Below are 26,845 nucleotides of genomic sequence, written 5' to 3'. Positions count from 1 at the left end.
GCTGTGCAGAAAGCAATGGGACGGAGCGGGGTGAGCTGTGCAGAAACCAGTGGGACTGAGCGGGGTGAGCTGTGCAGAAAGCAATGGGACTGAGCGGGGTGAGCTGTGCAGAAAGCAATGGGACTGAGCGGGGTGAGCTGTGCAGAAAGCAATGGGACTGAGCGGGGTGAGCTGTGCAGAAAGCAATGGGACTGAGCGGGGTGAGCTGTGCAGAAAGCAATGGGACTGAGCGGGGTGAGCTGTGCAGAAAGCAATGGGACTGAGCGGGGTGAGCTGTGCAGAAAGCAATGGGACTGAGCGGGGTGAGCTGTGCAGAAAGCAATGGGACTGAGCGGGGTGAGCTGTGCAGAAAGCAATGGGACTGAGCGGGGTGAGCTGTGCAGAAAGCAATGGGACTGAGCGGGGTGAGCTGTGCAGAAAGCAATGGGACTGAGCGGGGTGAGCTGACACTTGGGTGAGCTACATTGTGAACTGATCCCTCTGCTCCTGGTTACCTCGTCCTTTGACCAGCAGTGCCTCCTGTAGACGGCTGGCATCTAACATTCACTCATTTTTTTTTTTTCTCTCAGGGTTCAGAGGTGGACGACTCTGAGATGATGGATTTCTTGGAGCAATGTGAGGGAGGAGATGGGGAGGAGAACTCAATACCTCCTGGAAAGGAGCGAGTAGAGCGCTTGTGCCACGGCCATGAGCGAGCGCTCCCAATAGAGGAGACGGTGCAAGCACTGGATGTCAGAGAGGAGAGTGAGTTTACGAAGAGTCTTTCATTATGTGTGAGGCCAGGGAACGCTAGATGCTAATATAGCCCCATATTAGGGGAAAAATTAGTTCCCAACCCCACATATGCTAATCAGACAAGTTCCCTGGATCAACGTCCATCACTGAATCAGTCCACATAACCCGTGATGTTATATTATCAAGAAAAGCCTCAGGCCCTCCTTGTGCTTTATTTTTTGTGACTCCACCAGTAATTGTGTGGCATAGTCCATAGTCTCACTGCTCTTACAGTAAAGAATATGCTTCTATGATTATGATGTAACCTTTTGTTCCTTTAGATGTAGACGATGCCCCCTTGTCCCTTTCCCAGGCGTAGGTGTACACAGACCTGAATGAGGTCTGGTTGGGTTGTGAAGACACCACAAGGTTGTTAGTTGATGTAGAAAGACAGGAATCCTGTCTTAATTCCTACTCTGAAGGTCACCGGTCGTCACTCGATTGTATCCCAGACCCTTCTGTCTCTCTGAGATGTGACGTTTCCTTCTAATACTAGTAATTTCATGTCCATGATGCTGTGATCAGTGCTGCTAAAATGTTTGGCCACAAGTAGATCTGTTCTTTTCGTCTCGTCAGTGGTGATGAGAATTCGTCCTTGTTCTAAGTTTGCGCTGTTTCATCTACATACAGACCCCTATTGGACTTTTGGTGCATATAATTACGTACACCCCATTAGGTGCAGTGCATGTGGCATCTTGTAGTCCTAATGTTAGCAGGGATTCTTTATCTTGTCGTTATATGTTACATTTTTCCTGTTTACAGAGAAAGGTTCCTGTTGTTGGAGAGGACGGGGACCTTCTTACAATGATGCGTCTTAGTTTTGGGGGCTTCCTAACCACAAGTAGAGGAGGGGTCTTGAAATATAGTTTTTAATCCGGCATTTTTTTGTAGTGAAGGTTATGGTTTGTGCCGCTCCCCTTAGCACCTCCTGGTTTGGATTGTAGGTGACTACATGCTCAGAGGACAATAAAACTTTCATGCTCCTTATCTATGAACTGACCAATATTTCCTGCCACAACAGATTATCTCCTGTTCATTCATGTGTCTCCTGTGACCTCTGGTGTCTGATCCTCCTCTGGTGTCTCCCCTGACCTTTGGAGTTGGCTCCTCCTCTGGTCTCCTATGACCTCTGGTGTCTACTCCTTCTCTGGTGTCTCCTTTGACCTCTGGCGTCTGCTGCTGTTACTCCTCTGGCATCTGCTCCTCTTCCGGTGTCTCCTGTGATCTTTGGTGTCTTTTTTCTCCTCTGGCGTCTCCTGTGACCTCTGCTGTTTGCTTCTCTGGTGTGTTCTGTGACCTCTGGTGTCTGTTCCTCCTCTGGTGTCTCTTGTAACCTCTGGTGTCTTCCCCTTCTCTGGGGTCTGCTCCTCCTCTGGTGTCTGCTCCTTCTGGTGTCTCCTGTGACCTCTGGCGTCTGTTCCTCCTCTGGTGTCTCCTTTGACCTCTGGCGTCGTCTTTGACCTCTAGCGTCTGCTGCTGTTCCTCCTCTGGCATTTTCACCTCTTCTGGTGTCTGCTCCCTCTCTGGCCTCTCCTGTGACCTCTGCTGTCTGCATCTCCTCTGGTGTCTATGTCCTCTGGAGTCTGTTCCTCTGGTGTCTCCTGTGACCTCTGGTGTCTTCCCCTTCTCTGGTGTCAGCTCCTCTGGTGTCTCCTTTGGGGTCTGCTCCTCCCCTGGTATCTGCTCCTCCTCTGGTGTCTCCTGTGACCTCTGGGGTCTCCTTCTCTGGGGTCTGCTCCTCCCCTGGTATCTGCTCCTTTTCTGGTGTCTCCTGTGACCTCTGGCGTCTGCTCCTCCTCTGGTGTCTCCTGTGACCTCTGGTGTCTTCCCCTTCTCTGGGGTCTGCTCCTCCCCTGGTATCTGCTCCTCCTCTGGTGTCTCCTGTGACCTCTGGCATCTGCTCCTCCTCTGGTGTCTCCTGTGACCTCTGGTGTCTCCTTCTCTGGGGTCTGCTCCTCCCCTGGTATCTGCTCCTCCTCTGGTGTCTCCTGTGACCTCTGGTGTCTCCTTCTCTGGGGTCTGCTCCTCCCCTGGTATCTGCTCCTCCTCTGGTGTCTCCTGTGACCTCTGGTGTCTCCTTCTCTGGGGTCTGCTCCTCACCTGGTATCTGCTCCTTTTCTGGTGTCTCCTGTGACCTCTGGCGTCTGCTCCTCCTCTGGTGTCTCCTGTGACCTCTGGTGTCTCCTTCTCTGGGGTCTGCTCCTCCCCTGGTATCTGCTCCTCCTCTGGTGTCTCCTGTGACCTCTGGGGTCTCCTTCTCTGGGGTCTGCTCCTCCCCTGGTATCTGCTCCTTTTCTGGTGTCTCCTGTGACCTCTGGCGTCTGCTCCTCCTCTGGTGTCTCCTGTGACCTCTGGTGTCTTCCCCTTCTCTGGGGTCTGCTCCTCCCCTGGTATCTGCTCCTCCTCTGGTGTCTCCTGTGACGTCTGCTGTCTGCTCCTTCCCTGGTGTCTCCTGTGGCCTCTGGTGTCTGCTCGTCTTTGTATCTAGTCAGTGTTCCACCTTTTTTTAGATTGTTTTCTTTTTCTCCGTTTGTGAATCTGTGATAGTAAAAAAGGGGGAGAAGCCAGCGCTGCTTGTGGTCAGAACGCAAAACATAAAGTGCACATTCATATATTGATTTCTAACTGAGTTTCAAAAATGAGACATTTAGCAAACAATTGATCAATTCTGTGAGCCACCCCGCCACGTCACGGCATTCTGATAATGGGGCAGTCCTACTCTACGTTTTTTATATTCGCTGTGCCATTACGGCCTCTAAAAAGCAATACCACATTAAATGCAAGCTGTACCTGAAGCTTTTCTGATTCACTCCCATGGCACCAGAGAGGACAGCACAGATAAAGGTTGACCAGGTCTGGACACAGACATTTCAGGTCCAACCTCCACACTGCCTAAGCAGCACCACAGATGAAGGGTGACACAGGCTTGGATACAGGTGCACAATCAAACAAGGTGCAAGGTACAGTTTGCATTTAATGTGGTCTTGCTTTTTAGAGGCCGTAATGGCACAGCGAATATAAAAAACGTAGAGTAGGACTGCCCATTATGAGAACGCCGTGAAGTGGCGGGGTGGCTCAAAGAATTGATCAATTGTTTGCTAAATATCTCATTTTTGAAACTCAGTTAGAAATCAATATGTGCATGTGCACTTTATGTTTTGCGTTCTGACCACAAGCAGCGCTGGCTTCTCCCCTTTTTTTACTGTGAATCTGTGATACCTTTTTTCCCTTTTAGGTATTGAGACTCTTCTGTGTTACTTGGAGCTTCATGACTGGCCCTGGCTGGAGCTCCTGCATCCCACTCTGTCTATGTGCCGGGTTACATGTTACAGTGGCCCCCAGCAGCTCCGAGGCTTGGCCCACAGGTAATGACGTCTGCTATTTTTATGCATGACCAGCTGGGGGCGCTCCTTTTGGTGTAGTGTTAGCTGATCTGCCTGTTCCTTCCTGCTTTTTTCATCCCTCACAGCTGCCCTCCTGTGGCTGTCGCTCTTGCTCGTGAGCGTCTATCTGGAGTTGATCTCACACACGTAAGCTCCGTGGAGTTTAATGTGGTTGATCTCGCCGATTCTATGGGCTGGGAAATCATCCCTGTGAAAAGAGCGTTACGAGATCTGCAGTGGAAGTCTTCAACCGCAGAGGGTAGGTGTCTTATGAGAGTCATGTGCCCAGCAGAGTGGTGGTCCTAGCTTTCATGTTGGGTTGTACTAGGCGGCCCATCATCCCTGGATGGTCTCTGCATGACGTCACCATGGCTGTTGATGTGAAGCAAAATGCAACATGTTGCGTTTGACGCAGGTCAGCGCAGCGTCATAACGATGCATGCGGAGGCATCCGCATATATCCGCATGGTCTGCGTACTCAATGTTAAAGATGCGGTACCCAATATGCTTGCCGACGTAGGTGGAGCTGAAGGAAGAGGCGCGGCAGTGGGAGGGGCTTAACTGAGGAAGAAGGCTTTCATCTGCGCAGCCCTGCCGAACGCAAGTCTGAAACCAGCTTACTCTGTTCTATGTCCATGTTACAGGTTGGAGTACAGAAGCTCCATCTGTCTATGGCGCTCTCCTCCAGCCACCTGGTCGCCTCTGGCGCTCTGCTCCAGCCGCCTGGTCGCCTCTGGCGCTCTCCTCTAGCCGCCTGGTCGCCTCTGGCGCTCTCCTCCAGCCGCCTGGTCACCTCTGGCGCTCTCCTCCAGCCGCCTGGTCGCCTCTGGCGCTCTGCTCCAGCCGCCTGGTCGCCTCTGGCGCTCTCCTCCAGCCGCCTGGTCGCCTCTGGCGCTCTGCTCCAGCCGCCTGGTCGCCTCTGGCACTGGGCTGCAGCCGCCTGGTCGCCTCTGGCACTGGGCTGCAGCCGCCTGGTCGCCTCTGGCGCTTGGCTCCAGCCGCCTGGTCGTCATTGGCGTTGGGCTCCAGCCGCCTGGTCGCCTCTGGCGCTGGGCTCCAGCCGCCTGGTCGCCATGTTATACGGTCGTCTGACTGCGGCCATACCAGAAGACTGTGGGCAGGTACGGACTGGGGCTGAAATTCAGCCCTGGCATTTGAAATCACACAGGGCCATGTTGTCCCCACCCCCATGAACCAGATGGGATATATTACTAATATTACCCTGGATGGAGGAAAGGAAGATTTTCTAAAAGACTAGTGATGAGCGAATTTACTCATTGTTCGGGTTTTCCCGAGCATGCTCGGGTGGTCTCCGAGGATTCCCTAGCAACCAGGCAACCCTCACATGTACTCAGGCTGGCTAGCAGCCGTAAACCATGCAGCTGAGGCAACAAGAACTAAATCTCCGAGCAGTTACAAATACTCGGAGATCACCCGAGCGTGCTCAGGAAAACGCTCGCTCATCACTATACAAGGCCAATATTTCCAATGATCCCCGTGGCTGCTGGGGTAAGTGACTGCGTCAGCAACTTTGTGCTCCATCACAACTCTTAACGGTATGGGTATCTTGAGAACACCGATTCTGTTAGCAACGTAGCAGACAAGGTGGCCCACGACCAGACAGGCCCTTCTGGCATTTGCCAGATGGCCAATCCGGCCCTGACTGTGGGACAAAAATAGACAGTGCTCTTATTTTACAGACCGGTAAGTAGTCGCAATTTGTAGCTGATCTCTTCTGATTTTTCTTTTGTGCGATCTTGAGATTTTTCTCCTGGTGATACAAGTCCTCTAAGATGGCTCTCATGTTTTGTGGTTTCCTTTGGGGTAACTGAGTGGTTACCGTATTTTTTAGACTATTAATATGCACCGGACCATAAGAGGCACCCCAAATTTTCAGAAGGAAAATGATGAAAGAAAAATAAATGCATCAAATGGGGATCCGTCTTACAGTCCTGAATTCACCTTACCCTAGGGGAAGATCCGCAGCGCTGGTGGAGCGGAATCACAGGGGGTTTTTGGTGGTCCGGCGATGATATGACCCAGACTGGTGCGGCAGGTTCAGTGGTGTGGGGGCTCTGCTGACATTTTGTGAAAGCCCAGAGCCCCCGCACATCCATTGCTGCGATGCAGTGGTCTCCGGGAAATCCCATCCCAAGGCTGTTCGGCGGTGCTCAGTGGTGCGGAGGCTCCGGCGACATTTTGTGAAAGCCCGGAGCCCCCCGCACTTCTATTGCCTCGATGCTGTGGCCTTCAGGAAAATGGCCGCTGGAGGCGGCGCCTGTGCAGGTTGAGATCTCGAGACGAACCTGCCGCACTGGGATAGGAGTGAGGCTATTGCCCTGCATCGTCGGACGACAGGAAGAATCGCCCAACTCCTGCTGCCACCTCGCTAATTGTAAGTATGGTATATTCCGACTATAAGATGCACCTCTGTTTTCTCCCAAATTTATTTAGGTAAAAAGTGCATCTCATAGTACGACAAATACTGTAATCTGCCTTTCAACCAGGGTGGATAAAAATCAATGTTTTTTTAAAAAAATCAAAAAAATCGGATTTTTTTGATTTAAATCGGATTTTTTTGATTTAAATCGGATTTTTTTCAATAAACTGCTTTTTGAGGAAAATATTTTACCATCCAAAGGTTCTTCCATCATGAGATAAAGCTGAGTTGTTTAACTCAGTAGAATAAAGGCTGTATATGTGTAACATTCACAATGCCATGCTCTTCCAGAGGTTTCTGTAGGATGCTGACTATCCAACAAGTTTGGGCATGTCAACTGAATGGAAAAAGAAACTAAACCAAAAGTGAAACCAAGCTAGAAGTGTGGAATTAAAGGGGCAGTATGAACAAAATGTGGAGGCTATTAATAGTTTATACAATTAAGACATGCTGCTTTTAAACACCTACCTATTGCCATATAGTAAAACAAAAAAGATTTTTACTTACTTTGGGGTCCCCCCTCACCCTGGCGTTAGATCGTTGCCCCTAGTTTCGTCCGTGTAACTATGGGCGCACATGCGCACTGCTCTCACTTCTCATTTTAATCGTGATTTATATTAAAAAAAACCTTTTGATTTAAATCAGTGATTTAAATCATGATTAAAATCATGATTTAAATCGATCCGATTTAAATAGAAAAAAATCTTTTGATTTAAATCGTGATTTAAATCATGATTTAAATCGGCGTGATTTAAATCAATCCACCCTGCTTTCAACCCTTTGGTTAATAATTCCGGCCACTCCGGTGGCAGTTAACCCTTCTCACCATTCTGATAGTCTATCAGCCAACAGAAGCTGATGATGATATTCTCTGACGCTCATTGCTGAATGTCACTTGTAGCTTTCCAATCTGCCGTTTGCAGAGTTTCGGATATATTGGCCTCCATTGGGTTGGCACATTTTCAGTATTAAACACGTGGTCGTCTCCTGTGTATTCCAGTGAAACAGCCTCCTCCACAGGGGAGAAAACAGTGTAACACCTGTAATACATTTGTGCTCAAAAGTTTACATACCCCTTCAGAATTTTTGCTTTCTTGGCCTTTTTTCAGAGAATATAAATATCGCCAAAACTTTTTCTCCACTCATGGTTAGTGGTTGGGTGAAGCCATTTATTGTGAAACTACTGTGTTTTCTCTTTTTAAATCATAATGACACCCAAAACATCCAAATGACCCTGATCAAAAGTTTACATACCCCATTTCTTAATACCGTGTATTGCCCCCTCTAACATCAATGACAGCTTGAAGTCTTTTGTGGTAGTTGTGGATGAGGTTCTTTATTTTCTCAAATGGTAAAGCTGCCCACTCTTCTTGGCAAAAAGCCTCCAGTTCCTGTAAATTCCTGGGCTGTCTAGCATTAACTGCGCGCTTGAGATCTCCCCAGAGTGGCTCAATGATATTGAGGTCAGGAGACTGAGATGGCCACTCCAAAACCTTCACTTTGTTCTGCTGTAGCCAATGACTGGTCAACTTGGCCTTGTGATTTGGATCGTTGTCATGTTGGAATGTCAAAGTACATCCCATGCGCAGCTTCCGGGCTGATGAGTGCAAATTTGCCTCCAGTATTTGCTGATAACGTGCTATATTCATCTTTCCTTCAACTTTGACCAAATTTGTAGCACACACATCCCCAAAACATCAGCAATCCACCTCCATGATTTACAGTAGGAATGGTGTTCCTTTCATTATAGGCCTTGTTGCCCTCTCTCCAAATGAAACGTTTATGGTTGTGGCCAAAAAGTTCAATTTTGGTCTCATCACTCCAAATTACCTTGTTCCAGAAGTTTTGAGGCTTGTCTCTGTGCTGTTTTGCGTATTGTAAGCAAGATACTTTGTGGCATTTGTGCAGTAATGGCTTTCTTCTGGCGACTCGACCATGCAGCCCATTTTTCTTCATGTGCCTCCTTATTGTGCATCCTTAAACAGCCACACTGCTAGTTTTCAGAGAGTCTTGTATTTCACCTGATGTCATTTGTAGGTTTTTCTTTGCGTCCCGAACAATTTTCCTGGCAGTTGTGGATGACATTTTTGTTGGTCTACCTGATCGTGGTGTTGTTTTTACTGATCCCCTGATTTTCCATTTGTTAATCACAGCGTGAAAGCTGCTGACTGACATTATCAGTTCCTTGGATATCTTTTTGTATCCCTTTCCTGTTTTATACAGTTCAGCTACCTTTTCCCGTAGATCCAATGACAATTCTTTTTCTTTCCCCATGACTCACAATCCAGAAACGTCAGTGGCTGGATGAAAGATGCAAGAGTCTGTCTGGATCCCAGAAACTCACTCCGCTTTTATGCACACACGGATTACAAACAAACGGGTCACAGGTGAGGATGTTACCTTTAGTAGCCATTCACACCCATTTGTGTCAACTTCTGTGCATGTAATCAGGCCAAAATCACCAGGGGATGTGAACTTTTGATCAGGGTCATTTGGATGTTTAGGGTTGTCATTATGATTTTAAAAAGAGAAAACACAGTAGTTTGACAATAAATGGCTTCACCCAACCACTAAAACATGAGTGGAGGAAAAGGTTTGGTGTTATCATTCATATTTTCTGAAAAAAGGCCAAGAAAGCAAAAATTCTGCCGGGGTATTATTATTATTTATTTATATAGCACCATTGATTCCATGGTGCTGTACATGAGAAGGGGTTACATACAAATGGTATGTAAATGAGGTATGTAAACTTTTGAGCGCCACTGTACTGTATGTCCTGGCACTGTGTAGACACGAGGGTTATTGGGTGCTGTCATCCGCTGGCTCGGCTGTCTTGAGAAAGACCGTTGTGGACCAGGTCTCATCCCACGCAATGCCCACTCTCCTTTCCCATGGGCACAATACTGCTCAGACAACACAGGCTGAGAGTAAAACAGTGTGGTAATAATTCACCAACCAGCAGATAATAACACACAGAACAGACCCAGGATTTTTCAAAGTGGTTCTGCCTTTGCTAACTCTTTCAGTGCCGTAGGATGTAATTCATCTGGACCAGGAGATGTAAATTCCTGTAAATTAGCCAAGTGTTCCCTCACCATCTCTCTGTTTATGGATAGAGTGGATTCTTTTATTCTTTTAATGGCACCGTGAAGATCCGTTCATGTTACAATTGCTTTCTTAGACAACACAGATGCAGAATTGGAATTTAAAAGTTTTGCTTCAGAACATCATTTTTGACCACTTAACCCTTTTTATCCTATAAAAATAGCATAATGGCATCTTTGGCTTTTCTTTTGAAATGCCCCGACATCCTTTTTTGCTGCTTTTGGTCTCCCTTACAAACCTCACTTCATTACTGGCTTTAGCTCTTCTAACTCTTGCCCTGCATTACCTGCAGACAGTATTATATTCTTCTTTAGACATGCCCCCCTTTCCATTTAATATACATTTCTTTTTTCCTCTTTAGCAAGTGATTAAATTGTGTTCATCCATCCTGGTCTCTTTAAATGCTTCCAATTCTTCCTTCTTTTCGGGATTGTTACCGATTGTGCGGTAAGTATTTCATTTAGTAAAATCTCCCAATCTTCTTGGACATTTCTGTCCTTTAGAACATCTGGCCATTGGGCCTTTCCTACCCTTTTTCTGAGTCCATTAAAATCTGCCTTTCTGAAGTTCAACCTTTAAAATCTTGAGTCATGGCTGGTCTTCTTCCTCTTGTAATACAAAATTTGAGGATGGCATGATCCCTGCATCCTAAATTCCTGGCCAACTTTAAGGCCGGCGTCACACTGGCGAGTTTTACGGACGTAAGAGTGCAGAAACTACGTCCGTACAACTCGCATAACATACGGCACAATTATTCTCAATGGGGCTGCTCCTATTAGCCGTATATTACGGTTCAGTATTATACGGCTTTCTACGGCCGTACAAAATCGCAGCATGCTGCGTTTGTCAGCGTACTGCGCAAAAAAATCGCCAATGAAAGTCTATGGGGGTGAGAAAAATACGGATTCCACACGGACCAGCAGTGTGACTTGCGAGAAATACGCAGCGCTGTTAGTGAAAAGTCGGTAATTCAATTGCCGGCTTTTCATTTCTCCTGCACAAACCCGACAGGATATGAGACATGGTTTACATACAGTAAACCATCTCACATCCCCCTTTTTTTTGCATATTCCACACTACTAATGTTAGTAGTGTGTATGTGCAAAATTTCAGCGCTGTAGCTGCTAAAATAAAGGGTTAAATGGCGGAAAAAATTGGCGTGGGCTCCCGCGCAATTTTCTCCGCCAGAGCGGTAAAGCCAGTGACTGAGGGCAGATATTAATAGCCAGGAGAGGGTCCATGGTTTTTGGCCCCCCCGTGGCTAAAAACATCTGCCCCCAGCCACCCCAGAAAAGGCACATCTGGAAGATGCGCCTATTCTGGCACTTAGCCACTCTCTTCCCACTCCCTGTAGCGGTGGGATATGGGGTAATGAAGGGTTAATGCCACCTTGCTATTGGAAGGTGACATTAAGCCAGATTAATAATGGAGAGGCGTCAATTATGACACCTATCCATTATTAATCCAATTGTTGGAAAGGGTTAAAAAACACACACACACATGATTTAAAAGGATTTTAATGAAATAAACACAGCGGTTGTTGTAATAATTTATTGTTCTCTCAAATCCATTTGCAGTCCCTCGCTTGGCAACATAATAAACGCACAAGATACATACCTTCTGATGCACTGTCAGGTCCAACGATGTAATCCATCTGAAGGGGTTAACTAATATTACAAGCAGGAGCCCTGCTATAATGCAGCTGTGCTCCGTGCCTGTAATTCCCCTGCGAATGAATGAAATGTAGGTCATTGACCTACATTTCATTCATTCGCGGTGATGCGCCCCCTGGTGGATGTCCTCATATGACCTGGAGCGTGGGAAAAAGTTCCCAGGCTGCAGTTCATGAGAACATCCACCAGAGGGCGCATCACCGCGAATGAATGAAATGTAGGTCAATGACCTACATTTCATTCATTCGCAGGGGAATTACAGGCACGGAGCACAGCTGCATTTAGCAGGGCTCCTGCCTGTAATATTAGTTAACCCCTTCAGATGGATTACATCGTTGGACCTGACAGTACATCAGAAGGTATGTATCTTGTGCGTTTATTATGTTGCCAAGCGAGGGACTGCAAATGGATTTGAGAGAACAATAAATTATTACAACAACTGCTGTGTTTATTTCATTAAAATCCTTTTAAATCATGTGTGTGTGTGTTTTTTAACCCTTTCCAACAATTGGATTAATAATGGATAGGTGTCATAATTGACGCCTCTTCATTATTAATCTGGCTTAATGTCACCTTCCAATAGCAAGGTGGCATTAACCCTTCATTACCCCATATCCCACCGCTACAGGGAGTGGGAAGAGAGTGGCCAAGTGCCAGAATAGGCACATCTTCCAGATGTGCCTTTTCTGGGGTGGCTGGGGGCAGATGTTTTTAGCCACGGGGGGGCCAATAACCATGGACCCTCTCCTGGCTATTAATATCTGCCCTCAGTCACTGGCTTTACCGCTCTGGCGGAGAAAATTGCGCGGGAGCCCACGCCAATTTTTTCCGCCATTTAACCCTTTATTTTAGCAGCTACAGCGCTGAAATTTTGCACATACACACTACTAACATCAGTAGTGTGGAATATGCCAAAAAAAAGGGGATATGAGATGGTTTACTGTATGTAAACCATGTCTCATATCCTGTCGGGTTTGTGCAGGAGAAATGAAAAGCCGGCAATTGAATTACCGGTTGTTCACAGATATCGCGCTGAATGAAATCTAAATACAGAATATATATATATGTGTCTCAATGACATATATATATATATATATATATACTGTATATATGTTTTAATGAACATTTGAGCACATAAATCCATTAGATGTCGGTTTTGCAAGCCTGCGCGAAAATATCGCAGTACGGATGCCATACGGATTACATACGGAGGATGCCATGCGCAAAATACGCTGACACACCCTGCCTACGGATCACTATTTTGGGAACATTTCACCGTATTTCGGCCGTATTACGGCCGTAAAATACGGACCGTATTGTCTTACGCCGAGTGTGACGCCGGCCTAATTCCTCAGCCTTTTCTTCCCTGTTGATGATTGTGTCCATGATGGCAGATCCTCTTGTTCTCTCTTCTAACTTTCCAAATTGGGGAGAACCCCTAATAAACCATCACTAGAAAACAATAAAATGTAACTTTTGTTTTTATTAATTAAAGTATTAATCGGGGGCGTGGCCTAGCACTCGATGTAAGCGGACGGTTCCTGCGACCCCTCCGCTGCATTACTTCGTTTATCCTCTTCAGAGTCCCTCCGGAGTGCTGTAACGAGCTGTGCTGTGGGCGATGGGGTTAATGGGTGAGGATGAATGGCGGGAAAAGGAGAGTGTGGAGCAGGAAGACACTGAGGAGCCTGTTATAGGGGAACCCACATTAAAGGATGTACGACTTGGTTAGATTCTGTAAGACTGCACTAACGACCCTTACAAAGAGAGTTGATGGGGTTAAAGAAGAAAGGTCCAGCATGAAGGCAGCCATAAATAAAACTGATGCCACAGTGGGGGCAGTGGAGGAGAGAGTGAGTGTGCTGGAAGACCAACTTTCTAAAATGCAGAAGTCTCACACTCAATGTTTGCAGAGATGTGCTGCCCTGGCTGATAAAAATGATGACTTGGAAGACCGCTCAAGGCGGAATAATGTGAAATTAGTGGGACTCCCTGAGAAGGTGGAAGGCACCGGTCCTACAGCGTTTATTGAGGGCTGGCTCCGCACTTAAATTGGCGCCGATAACTTGACCAAACTTTATGCGGTGGATGGAGCACACCGTTTCCCCATGAGACGCCTCCCGCTGGGATCCCCCCCATACTATCCTTGCTAAGATCCTTATTTATAGAGACAGAGACATTATACTAAGGAAAGCAAGAACCGCCAACGATCTGTGCTTTAATGGCCAAAAAATTTCCATTTATCCAGATTACTCGGCCCAGGTGCAAAAGCAGAGGATGCAATATGATGCAGTGAAGAAAAGACTGAGAGATTTGGCTTTGGCTTATTCTACCTTATATCTGGCAATGCTCAGGGCTGTGGCCCTGGGAACAGTGCATTTTTTCCAAACACTGGAGGAGGCCGCAAAATGGCTTGACTTAAACAACGAGCGGCTCCAGGCGGATAAGGACAGAGGGAAGTGAGCGGAGTGAAATGCTGCGCTGTGTTGTCTTTTTTTGACAAGGAGAAACTAAAAGATGGTGCTGTCGTATGGAGGTTTCTGGTTCCTGCATATTAATTGATTTGAACTATGGAGGGACTGATTGTAATAATAATGTAATAATAATGTCTATATGCATTTGTGGAGGAGTTTTAGATATAGTGGTTCAGAGGTAACGTTTATAGAGTAGCTAGACGTTGGAGTACCCACTTGTGATGAGGGAACAGCCGCCATCTTGGACGGGCATACTAACAGAGATTGGCGTGACTCCAATTTGTCTCCTGGTCACAGGTCTGCAGAGAGGAGTGCTCCTGGCCCCCACCTTTCTGATGAACATAGTGCCTATTAGTATGGTAATCGGCTGAGCGCAATTTGGCAGGCAGATAGCATTTCAAAGCCTGACTGAGGAAGCCACCCCAGCAGGGAGCTGGGAAGTGCTTAGAAGTGCTTGGGGGCTTAATTAAAGCACGCATGTCAAGTGGCCACTGGATACACATCTATTATGGCTGTCCAGTCAAACCGTCTCCAACATGGAATCGTGAATTATGGACGCATCGTCCGAGGTACCGGCTCATAAAAAATATTCCCCTCGTCCTAAAGAAATTGTGCATCTAATAGTGCAACTCCTGTGTCCGTGGGAGGTCTGAAACCCGAGATATAGAGATCAGCCTCCCACAGGGACCGAATGGGTCCAGGTTTGATCCCTGTACGACCGGCAGAATAAACCACAGGCGCTGGTACTGCCCGGGTACTGATCCGATCATCCTGAGAGAAGTTATCCCATTTATTAGATATTGGAATAAATCTCGCAGGGAGGCAGAGGGGTGGAGATTGCTAAGCCCACCCAGCTACAGGCGTAGGGGCACAGCAAGGTTTAAGAGCTGGAACATGTGGAGAGTGGGACACTCAGAAGAAGGGTGACCAACTAAGGAACAGGGCATGCCAGCCAGAGGGGAGCAAGCACACGCTTTCTGGGGGCTGCCCGGCAACTAAAGTTTGGACCTGCGTAACGCTGCGCCCCCCGGCTTCCACAAGCGACCTCTAACCTGGTAAAGTGACCTCCAGCTTTATACCTTAAGCCTTGTATCATTGTTGTTATATTGTACTCTGACTGTAACTCTTGGTATATTGTGATTGTATATTTCTTGTAATTACCAAGTGCGCCCTTAAGGCAATTAAATCATAAATTAATTTTGGGCTGATCCTTTTACTCTGATTGCGAATCTTAGAATACCCAGCGTGGGTAACAGGGCAGTCTTCCCGGCGGCCATTTGCTCTAGGTGCAGTTCCCTTACTGACCTGAGAGACCAAGGGGGCGCCGGAGAGCTGTGCCTGTGTAGTGACGTCACAGATTGGTGACGTGGGAGGAACAGGGGCTTCCTTCACACCACTCTTTGGTAAGAGAGGGAAAAATACGACGGGAGAACTGTTATGGCTTGTTGGGTTACTGTATATGGGGAAGGGAGGGGTTAATTGTTTAGGGAAGAGTTTTATTGCTTATGGAGAGCTGCAAGATATTTTCGGGGGTCGGGAATTTGCATGTATAGAATTGTACGATGGGTTCTTAGTTAGAATGTAAGAGGGCTGTCAGAAGGAACATGAAGAATGACGATCATAGAATATCTTGGAAAGAGGAGGCTGGATGGTCTATGCCTCCAGGAGACTCATTTACTTCGGGAAAAGGTGGAGTTGTTGAAGAGGAGGTGGATTGGGAGAGCATATCATTCCACGTATCCTTCATATGCTAGAGGGGTCTCTTTATTAATAGGAGCATCTACGCCATTTGAAGAAATTGAAAGCCATGTTGATAGTGAAGGACAGTATATTTTTGTTGTTTGTAAAATTTATGGGCAATCACTATGTATAGTAGCTATGTACATACCACCGCCATACAGCGGGAAAAAGTTATGTGAGGTTATGGAATTATTTAAGTGGGGTACGGGATTACCATTACTTATTATTGGTGATTTCAATAATGTTATAGAGCAGGGGTGTCAAACTGCATTCCTCGAGGGCCTCAAACCATGCGTGTTTTCAAGATTTCCTTAGCATTGCACAAGGTGCAGGAATCATTATCTGTGCAGGTGGTTAAATTATCACCTGTGCAATACAAGGAAATCCTGAAAACATGACCTGTTTGCGGCCCTCGAGGAATGCAGTTTGACACCCCTGTTATAGAGGAGGGGTGGGATGGACATAAACAGAGAGCAGGTAAAAAAGTATTAGGAAATTTACGGCATATGGGAATTATATTAGAGATTGGAATGATGGACCTGTGGAGAGTGAGAAATGAGAATGCGGTGTGCTGCTCTGGTTATCCTGCGACGCATGGGTGTCTCTCACTAATCGATATGGCGTTGGGGAATGAGCTAATGACACAACTGGCCTGTGGAGTGGAATACCTCCCAAGGGTGATTTCGGACCATAAGCCCATAGAATTGTCTTTTAGACGGATAGGGGGGAAGGTTGGGAAGGGAGTTGGGTGGAAGTTGAATCCGGTATAGCTGGAACTTATCATGAATACTATAAAGGAAGAATTTGAGGAGTATTGGCAGATTAATGAAGAGACTGCTGATAGTCGGGTGGTGTGGGACGCTATGAAAGCGGTCCTAAGGGGTCTCTTGTTTCGAGAGATTTCCATGTGTAGGTCGAAATCTAAGCTAGAAGATAGGGAAATAATGGAAACCTTGGAGAGGGATATGGTACTAGACCCGTCAGCAGAAAATCAGAGTAAGCTAAGGGGGGGAACAGGAAGAGGGTAATAAGGTGTATTTGAGGAAAGCGGAGAGGAGGAGGATCTTAAAGAAAACGCAATTTCTCAGTCGCCCATGACAGCACTACCAGAGAGAGGGGATCCGCCCTTCAGGGACAGGAAACCTACAGGATAAAAGGGCGGTACCTCTCCCCTGCATCAGTTTGGTTTCCTGTCCCTGACGGGGAACCTCCTTGGACGGTACCTGCTGAAGACCGACCGACGAGGACCGGGGCCGGCCAGTCCGACTTCTGGCAGCGGGGACGCCCCTGCCACGGCTGGTCCGGTATCCGAAGCCGCCACAGCTCCGACTGATGGGTCCAGTAGTGTGTGCGGGGGGAAGCGCAGCTGCCGCTCTGATGGGAGCCTGGGGCTTCATCATGCTGTGTGAATGCCGGAATCCAAGATGGCGCCGCACCGGAAGTAATAATGGAACTTCCGGTTCGGGGGCGCCGCTCTGAGTGACTGCACCAAGATGGCGCTACCCCGGAACCGGAATACTCCATTTCCGGGTTGCTGGCTGCGGGCATGCGCAGTAGAGAAAAAGAAAAAAAAAATGGACGCTTCCTCTTTCCGCAGCCACAGGTGAAGGGGGTTAATAGCGTTTATATGGAGAAGGCGACGGAGGCTCCTGGCTGCAGGCTGTTCCACGGTAATACCATGGAGGACAGCGACCAGCAGCTCCATCCGCCGCCGCCGCAGCAGCAACAACAGCGCCGTCGGCAGAAATCGGACGTTCAGGAAAAACGGATTTCTGCAGGCAACCGAAGCTCTCTGATAGCCGTTCCACTCAGCGCAGTAAAAGCTCCAGTGTGGTTAATCAGCTGCCTCCCACGGATGCTTCTCAGGCGACCCCTCCTCCAGAACCGGTACCTGTGGCTGCGTCAGATTGGTGAGTGATCTTCGTGAAAGTTCACCTTTTGTAATTAGGGTTCCCCTTCTCTATTTATCTTAGGCAAGTAAGAGAACGGGGAAGATGAAGCATAGAACCTGCCCCCGATGTGAAAAAGCTTTGTCACAGACGTAGGATAAAAAGCTATGTGGGTCTTGTATAGAACGAGTCATCTGTGAGGAGACCCCAAACTTTGCCTCGGAATTACGGTCCGTAATTAAATCGGAAGTTGAGACCGCGTTTAATTCCTTTAAAAGTGGGAAGACTACTAAAAAACAACCTATCTCCCCTGCGGATTCTGACCCTTCCTATTCAGGGAGTAAGAGCTCAGATACGCATGACTCCTCATCCTCTTCTTCGGATAACGAGAGTGGAGGTCGTCATTGTTTCCCCCTAGAGGAGGTCGATAGCCTTGTTAAGGCGATAAGATCTACAATGGGGGTTCTGGACCCCCGTCCTGACAAAACTGTTCAGGACATTATGTTTGGGGGACTATCTCAAAGGAAGCGTAAAGTATTCCCCCTTAACGAAAATATACAGGGAAGTACCCCTTTGAAGATGAGGCTTCTGCTACATGGGATAAAGCCCCCAAACTAGATGTTGCGGTGGCTAAAGCCTCAAAAAAGTTTGCCTTACCATTTGAGGACATGGGAACCCTGAAAGACCCTCTCGATAAGAGGGCAGATACCTTTCTCAAAGGGGCCTGGGAGTCAGCAGGAGGATGCTTAAGGCCTACCATAGCGGCAGCTTGCACGTCACGGTCCCTAATGATCTGGGTTGATAACCTAGAAAAACAGCTCAGAGATGGGGTCCCGAGGAATAAAATCTTAGAGTCTATCCCTATGATTAGAGGAGCTACGGCGTTCCTGGCAGATTCTTCGGCTGATTCAATTAAATTGACATCCAAATCCGCAGCCCTTTCAAATGCAGCACGGAGAACCTTGTGGCTGAAAACCTGGCCAGGAGACTTGCAAACTAAACAGAAACTTTGTTCCATCCCGTGTGAGGGCAAATTCCTCTTTGGAGAAACTCTGGATGATATCCTGCAAAAAGCGGGTGATAAAAAGAAAGGGTTTCCCGTCCTTGCCCCAACATATAATAAGCGGCCCTTTCGGAACAGAAAATTCTTTAAAAGGAGACCACCAAGAGAACAAACCCGATGGGATGACGGGAGAAGAAAGGATAGAGGGTTCCTCTTTGGTAACTCCCCTCGCGATAAAAAAACCCCCTCCAAGTGACATCTCTCCCAGGGTGGGAGGGAGATTATCTCAATTCCTCCCGGCCTGGGAGAAAATTTCGTCCAGCCCTTGGATTATAAATCTAATACGAGAAGGGCTTCGCATAAACTTTCTATCCTTACCCCCAAGGAACTATGTGGTAACACCGCTGAGGTCGTCTCCCCTACAGCAAGAAGCCCTGGAGCTAGAAATCATAAAACTACTAAACAAATCTGTCATCCAAGAGGTCCCCCCTCTAGAGAGGGGAATGGGATTTTATTCTCCATTGTTTCTGGTGCCCAAACCAGACGGAACCTTCCGAACCATAATAAACTTACGGAAGTTGAACACCTATGTAAAAAACCAGAGGTTCAAAATGGAGTCAATAAAGTCAACGATAAAAAATCTGTTTCCAAACTGTTTTATGATAGTTCTAGATCTCAGCGATGCATATTATCACGTCCCCATCCACAAGACTTCTCAGAAATTCCTCAGACTAGCGGTAGTCATGAAAGGACAGACAAAGGAATACCAATACAAGGCTCTCCCATTCGGTATATCAATTGCCCCTCGCGTCTTCACCAAGCTGATAGCAGAGATGATGGCGCATCTGAGGGAGGAAAATGTCTTGATTATTCCATATCTAGACGATTTTTTGATTGTGAGCAATTTGGCCGAACTCTGCTGCCAGCAACGCGACAGAGTCATAGACATTTAAAAAAAATTGGGGTGGTTAGTGAACCTCCAAAAGTCGAAGCTGGAACCAGCCAGGGTTCAAGAATTTTTGGGTCTCATCTTAGACTCAAATGTGTCTCCTGCCACACGACAAAAAACAAAAAATAATTCACTTAGTGTCAGAAACACGTACGAACCCTACCATGACTCTAAGGAAGGCGATGTCACTACTGGGGTCCCTCTCTGCTTGCCTTCCAGCAGTTCAGTGGGCGCAACTCCACACAAGACCCCTCCAGTGGGACGTCTTAAAAAACCAGAAACTACTGGGAGGGCGGTTAGAAGGTCGCATGACTCTAGATTTGCCTACTATTCGTTCCCTAGCCTGGTGGTTAAATCCCAGCAACTTGTCAAAGGGAGTTCCTTGGGTGATAGCGACATCTCAGATAGTCACTACAGTCGCAAGTCCCACAGGGTGGGGGGCTCACCTGGACAACAGAATCGCTCAGGGGTTATGGACAAATCAGGAGCTAGTGTCTTCCTCAAATCAAAAAGAACTGAGAGCGGTAAAGCATGCCTTACTGTACTTTCTAAACGAGCTACAAGGTCACCATGTCCGAGTATTCTCGGACAACAGAGTAGTGGTAGCTTACTTAAACCACCAGGGGGGAACCAGATCCCAAACATTAATGAGGACCACCTCCGAAATTTTCAGCCTGGTTCAAAACAACTTTCTTTCCCTATCGGCCCTACACATAAAGGGAGTAGAAAACCAGAAAGCGGACTTCTTGAGTCGTACCCAATTAAGACAGGGAGAGTGGTCTCTAAATCAGGGGATTTTCAACAAAATCACAGATCTATGGGGAGTCCCTGCGATAGACCTCTTTGCCAACTCTCACAACAGGAAAGTGCAAGCCTTCTGCTCCCTAGATCCCGGGGGGAACCCTCAGGCTGTGGATGCATTCACAATTCACTGGACACAAACACTGGCGTATGCTTTTCCCCCCACCATACTCATTCCAGCAGTCCTGCGGAAGGTCAGGCAGAACAGATCCAGTCTCATCCTAATAGCCCCCTTCTGGCCCAGGAGAGCCTGGTTCTCGTGGCTGAGGATGCTATCAATCACCGATCCCTGGGTCCTTCCGGATCTTCCGGACCTCCTGTCTCAGGGAACGGTGTTCCACCCTCAGTCAGAGAATTTACATCTGACAGCACGGTATTTGAGAGGTCACTATTGAGGGAAAGAGGTTTTTCTGACAAACTAGTATCCACTCTAATGAAAAGTAGGAAACCTGTGACTACAAAAATTTACGGTAAAACCTGGAAAAAATTTCTATCATCCCCGGGGATAAGATTGCAGGACGGGGTCCCAATCACTGAAATACTAGAGTTTTTACAAAAAGGGTTAGACCTAGGCCTTTCAGTAAGTACATTAAAGGTACAAATAGCAGCCCTAGGAGCATTATACTGCGAAAACATATCAGCCAACCCTTGGGTAGTACGATTCGTCAGAGCAGCCGCAAGGTCTAAACCCGTAACTATACGGAGGTTACCATCTTGGGATTTGAACTTAGTATTGTCAGCCCTAACAGAATCCCCGTTCGAGCCTTTAGAATCACTCCCTCTTAAGATTATTTCACTTAAAACGGCCCTCCTAATAGCCCTGACTTCGGCCCGTAGAATAAGTGACCTCCAAGCCCTATCTGCAAACCATCCATTTACACAAATCCTGGATGATAGAGTTATACTAAAAACAGACCCTGCCTATTTGCCAAAAGTTGCATCCTCATTTCATAGATCTCAGGAAATAATACTTCCTTCTTTTTGTCCAGACCCTAGAAATAAGAAGGAAGAGAAATTCCACACACTAGATGTGAAACGGTGTCTAGCCCAATACCTTAAAATCACCCAGCAGCATAGGAAGGAAGGGTCTCTTTTTATCTGCTTCCAGGGGCCTAGAAAAGGACTCAAAGCTTCTAAAGGCACTATTGCTCGATGGGTGACAGACGCAATAGCCTTGGCGTACTCATCCACCGGAAACGCTGTTCCAGAGGGACTGAAGGCCCACTCTACGAGGGCTATGGCGACCTCCTGGGCCGAAAGGTCGGAGGTACCATTAGATCAAATCTGTAAGGCGGCCACCTGGTCATCACCCTCAACCTTTTTCAGACACTACCGCTTAGACCTAGCCTCTTCATCTGACCTGACCTTCGGAAGAAGGGTTCTACAGGCTGTGGTCCCTCCCTAAGCAATATCTCTGAAATTCTCTCTGGTAGTGCTGTCATGGGCGACTGAGAAAGTCATAGTTACTCACCGATAACGGTGTTTCTCAGAGCCCATGACAGCACCTGCTTATTCCCCCCCCCCTCATCACGTGTGCGGTGAGCACATTATTTTGTGTGAAGTGGTTTTTCCATATAGACACGGTGTTTACTTACTAAGAGATACGTTAAATTGTATATTTTTTTGTTGTTGTGACTAACCTGGAGGACCTCTGATGCTCTGTAAACCAAACTGATGCAGGGGAGAGGTACCGCCCTTTTATCCTGTAGGTTTCCTGTCCCTGAAGGGCGGATCCCCTCTCTCTGGTAGTGCTGTCATGGGCTCTGAGAAACACCGTTATCGGTGAGTAACTATGACTTTTATGGTGAAGGTGAAAAAGTGGGGCATCTGTTGTCAGTGGTGGTAGCGGCGCAGAGGGAATCGTCTTATGTATATAAATTGAAGACTGATGTGGCAAGTGAGGTGGGGGACACAGTGTATTTTGGGGGAATTTAGACGGTTCTATAATCAGTTATATTTTTAGGGATCGGGGGGGACTCATTGGGAGACATAGAGGGTTAAAGGGTTTAGATATGGCTTGGTAGAAAAAAAAGTATCACTGTATGCCGATGATGTGTTGCTTTTTTTGAAGGATTCCGGAGAGTCGTTGTTGAGAGCAATGGATATTATTAAAACATTTGAGTCTATATTGGGATTAGAAATTAACGGCGAGAAATCCAGTGTCATGGCTGTAGATGTTTGTGTTGTTGATTTGCCAGTGTCGGGGGAGGGTAGTAGGCTGGCAGTGGTGCAACAGTTTAAATTCCTGGGCATTCAGGTGGCACTCTTTTTTTTTTTAATTTGTTTATTAGTGACAAAATAGATCATGTTACATACACATTTGTTTCCAAAAGTTTAGACGTAATAAACAGTACAATTAAAGTATGTGTTGACAAGTACGTTACAAAATACTGTCTCAAATATAACAAAGCGTTCTCTCGAAACTATTAAGTAGAGGAGTTAAATTATTTGTAACATATAGAGAAATGACATTTGAATTGTACCTATCTTTACTCTAACTACTAATACGCCACAACTACCACGTGCCTATTGTCCATGTGACAACTCCACCCAGTACCAAAACCAGTCAAGTATTATCTACAGAGTAAGATGGGATGAATTCCATCTACCCCAAATTTTTTCCAATTTTCCCGGACACCGCCTATTCTGATATAATGTGCGTTCATACGGGATGATTGAATTCACGAGGTCAATCCAAGTTCTCCGGGAGGGGCATAGGTCACCCATCCATCGCAGCGCCAGTGCTTTCCTTGCCATGAAAAGAGTCTCTCGTAGGAGGATCACAGTGTAGTGGTCTCAAGTCTCCTCCTCCCACACTCCAAATATACAAATTAGTGGATCAGGGGGGACGGGGAATGATAACAACAGTGTTGGCAAAGATGTTACCTCCTTCCAATAGTGAGCAGTGACTGGACAACTCCATATCATGTGAATAAAATCTGCGTCTGACGTATGGCACCGCGGACACTCTGATGTTTGGAATCGGCCCATTTTATAAAGCTGTATCGGAGTTAAGTATGCTTGATGCATTATGTATAGCTGGGTCATCCTGTTATTAACTGATGGTGAAACATTAATTGAAGATTCAAGAACGTCATCCCAATCCTCGTCCTGTATATTGGAGAGGAGTCCCCCCCCACTTTCCCTTAATAGAATCAAGAATAGATGTGGCTCCCGAGGATAGTAAATAAGTATATAGGGAGGAGATGAGTCCTTGAGGGTCCTGAGAATTGAGGATCCCGATCAAAGGCAAGGAGGAAATAGCACGGCCTGCACCTGAATGTCTCATATACGATTGAACAGCTGACCTCAATTGAAGATATCGAAAGAATTGGGACCTTGGTTATATTATGGTTCGCTTGTAATTGCTCAAAGGACACGAAGATTCCCCCATCATATAAATAACCTAATAAAGAGACACCATGCGTCACCCAGATGTCAGTGGACGGGTGATTGGATAGTGCTGGAAAATAACTATTGTTCCATAGAGGCATCTCCGCTATAATAGCTGTAAATTTAATAGTTTTTTTAATTTGCTTCCAAACTGAACGCGCCAAGCGGAGCAAAGGTAGCAAGCGTGGAACACTAGTTCGCTCCATCTCTAGAAAGTTTAGTGGACAATCGATTTGGGCCGAGTGAAATAGGGTGACTCTCAGAGTTGGGAGGGCAGCTATCCGGCATCCACTTATTGAGGGCTTTAGCTTGACCGGCCAAATAATAAAGGTAAAAGTCTGGTAACGCCGCCCCTCCCCCCCGTTTCTGACCCTGCAACGTGGATAATTTGAGTTTGGGCCTGGAGTTACCCCATATGAAGGAAGTAGTTTGCAAATTTAAGGTGGTAAAAAAGGATTTAGGGATTGGGGTAGCACTATGTTGAAGGAAGTAATTGAGTTTAGGGAGCAGTATCATTTTAATTAAATTAATACGACCCGCAACAGAGAGTGGAAGTTTAGCCCAAATTGAAAATTTTGATTTAACCAGTTCTATCAGAGGAAATATATTGAGTTGTAGGTCCAGCCTACCAAATTTAGAGATATATATGCCTAGGTATTTAAAGGTGGTAACAATAGGGAGGGGAGAGAGGGTCCCAAGGTGAGGTATAGGGGTATGGGAGAGAGGCATCAATGCGGACTTGTCCCAGTTTATGTATAGGCCAGAAAATCTACTAAATTTGTAGTAGTAATTACCCGCGGCAATGTTTCCTCCACTTTATCCATAAATATCACCATGTCATCAGCATATAGACCGATGGTGTGCACCCGGCCAGCAATATCTATACCATTAATATCTGGGGAGGACCTTACGCGTATCGCCAATGCCTCTATTGCGAGAGCGAAGAGGGCCGGAGAGAGGGGACACCCCTGACGGGTACCTCTATGTAGTGAGAAGGGTTTGTACCATTCACAATTAGATGGGCTTTAGGTTTGATATAAAGTAGACCCACCCACTTTAAGAATTTATCTCCGAAGCCGTATTTTTGCATGCAGGCCAGGAAAAAGGGCCATTCAAGAGAATCAAAGGCCTTAGCCGCATCCAGTGATGCCAGTGCCCAGGAATTATCTGGAACTAATGAACTATATTGGACTACCGATTGGACTCGTCTAATATTGATGGAGGTGCTTCTACCTGGCATGAAGCCTGTTTGGTCTGGGTGTATAAGGTCTAGTATAATGGAGTTCAGTCTAATGGGTAAGATTTTGGTAAAAATGTTATAGTCCGCGTTTACCAATGATATTGGGTGGTAAGATCCACATTCCAGAGGGTATTTCCCTTCTTTTTTAAGTGCAATAATGTTTGCCTCATAATAGGAATCTGGCATAGAGCCTGCCACCCACATCCCCCGGAATACTTTCAACAAAAGTGGAGCCAGGATACTGCGATATTTCTTATATAGTTCAATAGGAAATCCGTCCGGACCAGGAGCTTTCCCAGAGGCCATGTCCGCTATAGCATACTCGACCTCCTCCAAGGTAAAATCAGCATCTAAATAGGCCCGCTGAGCAGGGCTCAATGCGGGAAATGTTAAATCCGATAGGTAGTTTAAGTTTTCCGTGATATCAAAGTCGCATTTGGATGAATATAATGACTTATAATATTCATGAAAACAATGGAGTATCTCCTCTGTTGAGGACATCAATAGTCCACCTGGTGTCCGAATCTGTAGTATAGTATTAGATATATTGTGCTGGCGTACCAGATAAGCTAAAAATTTACTAGCTTGGTTTCCCAATTCGAAATAAGATTGACGGGCAAAAAATAATTTACGCTTGGATTTGGCATCTACATGTTGGGCATATAGCCTCTGAGAAGATAACCACTCAAGTCTATTACCACTAGTAGGGTCAGATATATATGTAGACTCCGAGTCCTTTAATCTCCGCTCCACCTCATCATCCTCCCTTGAGGTCACCCTCTTTATATAGGAAATTGTGGAGGATAAACATCCCCGTAGATACGCCTTAAGGGCATCCCAGAACAAATTAGTGTCTTGAGGCTCCGAGTGGAACGATAGAAAGCATTTCAATTGGTCCACGGTTCTATCACTGGAGTCTATTAATTTAAGCCAAAATGGATTTAATTTCCAAATTATAGCATTATTAGGTTGTCCGTACTTAAGTTTAAGAATAATTGGGCTGTGGTCAGAAATTCCCCTGTTACCATGTTCAATGCTGTCTACCCACATTGCCACTTTCTCGGATCCAAATATATAGTCTAAACGGGAAAGGGATCGTCTAGTAGATGAATGGCAGGTATATCCTTTTACCCTGGGATGACGCGCTCTCCACAGATCCAACCACCCACTTCCCTCCATAAACAGAGCTAATTGAGTAGTAGCCTGAGAGGGAGGCTCCCCAGTTATCTCATCATTCAATCTCAGTCTATCTAGGCAATTATCTATAACAAGATTGAAATCTCCCATACAGATGACGTTCGCTTCGGGGAAGCCTAGGGCGAAGCTCAGTGCCTTCCGAAGGATCGAGATATTAGCCGGGGGGGGGGGGGGGTTGTAAACACAGAGTATAACATTCCCGAGAGTTAATTAGTGCATGTACAAAGACAAAACGGCCTTCAGTGTCCCTTCTGGCCTCTCTCACCTCCCACCTGACATCTCTATGAATGAGCAGTGAGACCCCCCTGGAATAGCTAGTGTGGAACGCATTTATGGACCATTGCACCCATGGTTTTGGTACACAGCGGGCCGAATCTCTGGTCAGATGTGTCTCAACCAGCGCCACGACATGGGGGTGATGACGTTTGATTTGAGAGAAGACCTTAATCTTCTTCCGAGGTGATTTAATGCCCCATACATTCCAGGCCATACAGATTAATTCAGACCCCATACTCACAAATCAAGATATGATAAATAGTGATGTCCGATCGAAGACTGGGGGTGGTCCATATAGGGCAGTAGAGTTGTTGGCGGCGATTTCTACCTACAGAACAAGTAAAACCAACATAAAAGTAAAAACATAGCAAAAACCAAACATTATAGGAGTAAAGTCCTGTGCTCCTATTAACAAGAAAAAACGGGGATACCCTCGCTAGGTTCAGCGTCCGGTGTTATCTAGTTGGACGCCCGCATGGAAAGCTCCATTATGCAATTTTCAGCACAG

The 26,845-nt window shown here is 46.6% G+C and overlaps 1 protein-coding gene across 5 annotated transcripts in view; it reads left to right on the top strand.

Moving 5' to 3' along the window:
* Positions 1-26,845, top strand: part of RECQL4 (RecQ like helicase 4) — a 227,312-nt gene that overhangs the window by 128,469 nt on the left and 71,998 nt on the right. For all 5 annotated transcript variants that reach the window (XM_077293510.1, XM_077293509.1, XM_077293511.1 and 2 more), the window contains 3 exons: positions 570-744; positions 4,010-4,139; positions 4,244-4,416. In XM_077293510.1, coding sequence (XP_077149625.1) covers positions 570-744; positions 4,010-4,139; positions 4,244-4,416 — 478 coding nt within the window. The remainder of the gene's footprint in view (positions 1-569; positions 745-4,009; positions 4,140-4,243; positions 4,417-26,845) is intronic.

This window comes from Ranitomeya variabilis, chromosome 3, assembly GCF_051348905.1.
Source record: "Ranitomeya variabilis isolate aRanVar5 chromosome 3, aRanVar5.hap1, whole genome shotgun sequence".
Taxonomy (NCBI): domain Eukaryota; kingdom Metazoa; phylum Chordata; class Amphibia; order Anura; family Dendrobatidae; genus Ranitomeya; species Ranitomeya variabilis.
The sequence above is the reverse complement of the archived record's forward strand: the minus strand, read 5'-3'. Positions and strand labels throughout refer to the sequence as shown.